The 3,043-nt window shown below is 55.6% G+C and overlaps 1 protein-coding gene across 1 annotated transcript; it reads right to left on the minus strand.

Annotated features, from left to right (window-relative positions):
- Positions 1-314: 314 nt before the first annotated feature.
- Positions 315-1,692, minus strand: KLF14 (Kruppel like factor 14). Its single transcript, XM_036247658.1, has one exon. It carries the CDS (start codon positions 1,690-1,692, stop codon positions 706-708), a length of 987 nt encoding a protein of 328 aa, XP_036103551.1. The 3' UTR covers positions 315-705.
- Between the last annotated feature and the right edge of the window lie 1,351 nt (positions 1,693-3,043).

Consider the following 3,043-nt stretch of genomic DNA (forward strand, 5'->3'; position numbering starts at 1 on the left):
CTACTAGGCAAGTGCAGGGTTCCAAACCAAGCAACAGGACCTGCAAAGCAGACTCACACCATTCCCCAGACACCAAGAAACATCTCCCAGCCATACACCCACATGGACTCTTACATGGTCTCTCCTAGCAGAGGTAGCTGGGCAATTGGGGAGTGGAGGAATTCAACCTCCCATCAACCTGGGATCCCTGTTTAAAAGATACTAAAAATAAATTAGTAAACATTGCTGTTTACAGAAATAGAAATCATTTCTGTTTCCAAAGGCCTCTCACCATCCCAGTCCTGGACATTTCCAAGACTGCCACCCCTGATACACTCTTCGAGGTCCGCCCTGGTGGGTGGGTAAGACACCAGAGTCCTTTGAGACTGGGAGCTCCTCAGGCACCTGAGAATTCCAGTTTCACATCTCTGCTTCCAGGAAAGGGAGAATCTTCAGGACTCTGGAGAGTACCGGGGTTCATCCCTTCTCACCAGTTCCTGGGGGTTGTCTTGAGGCAACCCTCCCCCTTTCAGGATGATCTACGTGGTCTAAGAATTCCTGCTATTTTCAGGCCCCCAGTCCCTCCCCAGGGTCCAACATGCCAGCCTGGACCCACCCTCAGAGCGGAGAAACCAGTCTGTGCCTTGGTCTAACGACACTGGGAAAGAGGGATGGGCAGAAAGAAGGCAGGGATGACGGCCTGGGGGACTGTCCTTCGGGGGACGACTAGCAGCAATGACTGTCGGACAGGCTGGCGGTAAGGCTGGGCGCCTGGCCGGGGACGGAGCCGGAGCTGTCCACCAGGCTGGCAGGTTGCGCGTGGACACGGGGCGTGCGACGGCGCCCCCGGTACTCGATCATGTCAGGATGATAGGCTGGGTGACGGCGGGCATGCTTGGTCAAGTGGTCGCTCCGGGAGAACTGCTTGGGGCAGAGGGGGCAGGAGAAGCGCTTCTCGCCCGTGTGCGTCCTGTAGTGGCGGGCCAGCTCGTCGGAGCGCGTGAACTTCTTGTCGCAGTCGAGCCAGTCGCAGGAGAAGGGGCGCTCACCCGTGTGGGTGCGCTGGTGGGACTTCAGATGCGACGACTTGTAATAGGCTTTGTTGCAGCCCGGGAAGGGGCAGCGGTGGCGCTTGGCAGCAGGTGTAACTGGCCTCCGACGGGGGCCTGGACCCGTGGCAGGGGCAGAACCCACGCCAGGGGCCACGCCAGAGACCGCGCCCAGGACGGCAGGCGCTCCGGAGACGGCGGGCGCGCCGGGGACCTCGAGCGCGCCGGCGGAGTGCGCGGGCCAGCAGACTTCGGCCGCATTGGAGGCTAGGGCCGGCTCTAAGCACTGGGTCGGGCCGGAGCACGGGGACGGGCCGGAGGAGCCTGACGAGGCGCGCAGAGCTTCCCCCGAGTTCTCCCCGAAGCCCTCCCCAGAGCCGCCGCGCAAGTCAGCCAAGACGCTTGCAGCCAGCAGGTGGGGCGCGGCGCCGCCCGCGCTGGGGCTGGGGGCGGGGACCTGGGGAAGCAGGGGGACCGACGCGGGCCCCGGTGGCCCCGCACCCGGCAGAGCGGACTCCGGCGGCGCCGCCGCACCCACCTCCGAGCCTGCGGTGCCGCCCGCGCCCTCGGGGTCCTGCGGGCGGCGGTGAACCACGGCGCCTGCGGACATGGACACCAAGCACTCGGCGGCGAAGTAGTCCAGACACGCCACGGCGGCTGACATGCTGGCACCGCCGGGCTGCCGGCGAGCGCAGTCCGAGCGCAGCCGGCCGCGAGCGAGCGAGTTCTCCGGAGCGTCCGTCCCGCAGCCTCGGAGCGAGAAGCAGGAGGCCCGGTGCGCGCCGCCCGCCGCCCGCCGCCCGCCGCTGCTGCCGCCGCCCGCGCGGAGCCCGCCCCGCTTGACGCGCCCCTGACGCACCGGAGCCCGCGGGGGCGGCGGGACCCGCCCTGGTCCACAGGACACCCCCTCGGAACGCGCGGCCCACCGGCCTAAGTCCTTTTTAACAGCCTAAGAAATTATCTTGTCTTCGCGTTCTTGCCTCTGCTGGCGAGCCAGGTAATTTTAATAAAGAGAAAAGTCTCCGATCGTAACTTCTGGGCAGCCTGCCGGCTTCGCCCCCCCTCGCCCGCTGGTCCTCCGCCAGCTGGGTGTCCGGCGGAGTCCGAGAAAGTTTTTTTAATTTTTTTAAGGGAAAAAAATGCTAATACCTGACCTGTCTTTCGATTCATAATGACGATCGTTAGTTAAGCGGGCTGGAATTGCATTTCACTTCTGTCCACCGCTGTCAGACTAAATTTAAAATCTCCCTAAGTCTGCATCAAAAAAGTTTCTCATTTAACAGTTCCACCGTTAATCCCGGGTCGGTACCAATTCCCTAAATAGGTCCACTACGTAGCCATTAATTAATAGCGTTTTGAATCAGAAACTGTTTTAACCTTGAAAAGCAAAGAATCCTCTCATGGTTGAAATTGAAACTTAAAATCCTTTGAGTAACGATTTAACTGTTCAACCAACGAAAGGAAAATGCATGTTTAAACTGCATTAACCTGTCACAGGCATATGAACAGATTTCCACGCTGAAATATAAATTATAGACTAGTAGCGAGATAAACACATTAAAATGGACTCCCACATTTTTAGTAACAGAAAGTCACGTTTCTAATTAGACAACATCTTTTATTTTTCTTTGGATAAAAATTGAAAATAAGAAAATGCAGCAATTGATAGAGAATTGCTCATATGGTGTTTTGTGATTGGGGAGGTTTTTCCTTTTAATATAAGCAGGCATAGGTGTATATATTTTTATATTTCTTCACTGCTTTCTTTTTTTCCCCCCCTGATATTTAAAAATTGAAAACACATAGAAAAGCAAACAGGATGATTTTTTAAAATGGTTATAGCAGGGATTTTGATGTATACAAGCTTTACTGATAGATTGAATTGTGTGCATTTTGTTTGTAATTCTTCAGTGCTTTTTCTTTTGAAAATTAAAAAGACATAAACACCAAGAATAACATACCTGTATGTACTTACTTCCTAGAATAATCAAATGTGAAATATTTGTCATATTTGC

This window comes from Molossus molossus, unplaced genomic scaffold (genome assembly GCF_014108415.1).
Source record: "Molossus molossus isolate mMolMol1 unplaced genomic scaffold, mMolMol1.p scaffold_m16_p_7, whole genome shotgun sequence".
Lineage (NCBI taxonomy): Eukaryota > Metazoa > Chordata > Mammalia > Chiroptera > Molossidae > Molossus > Molossus molossus.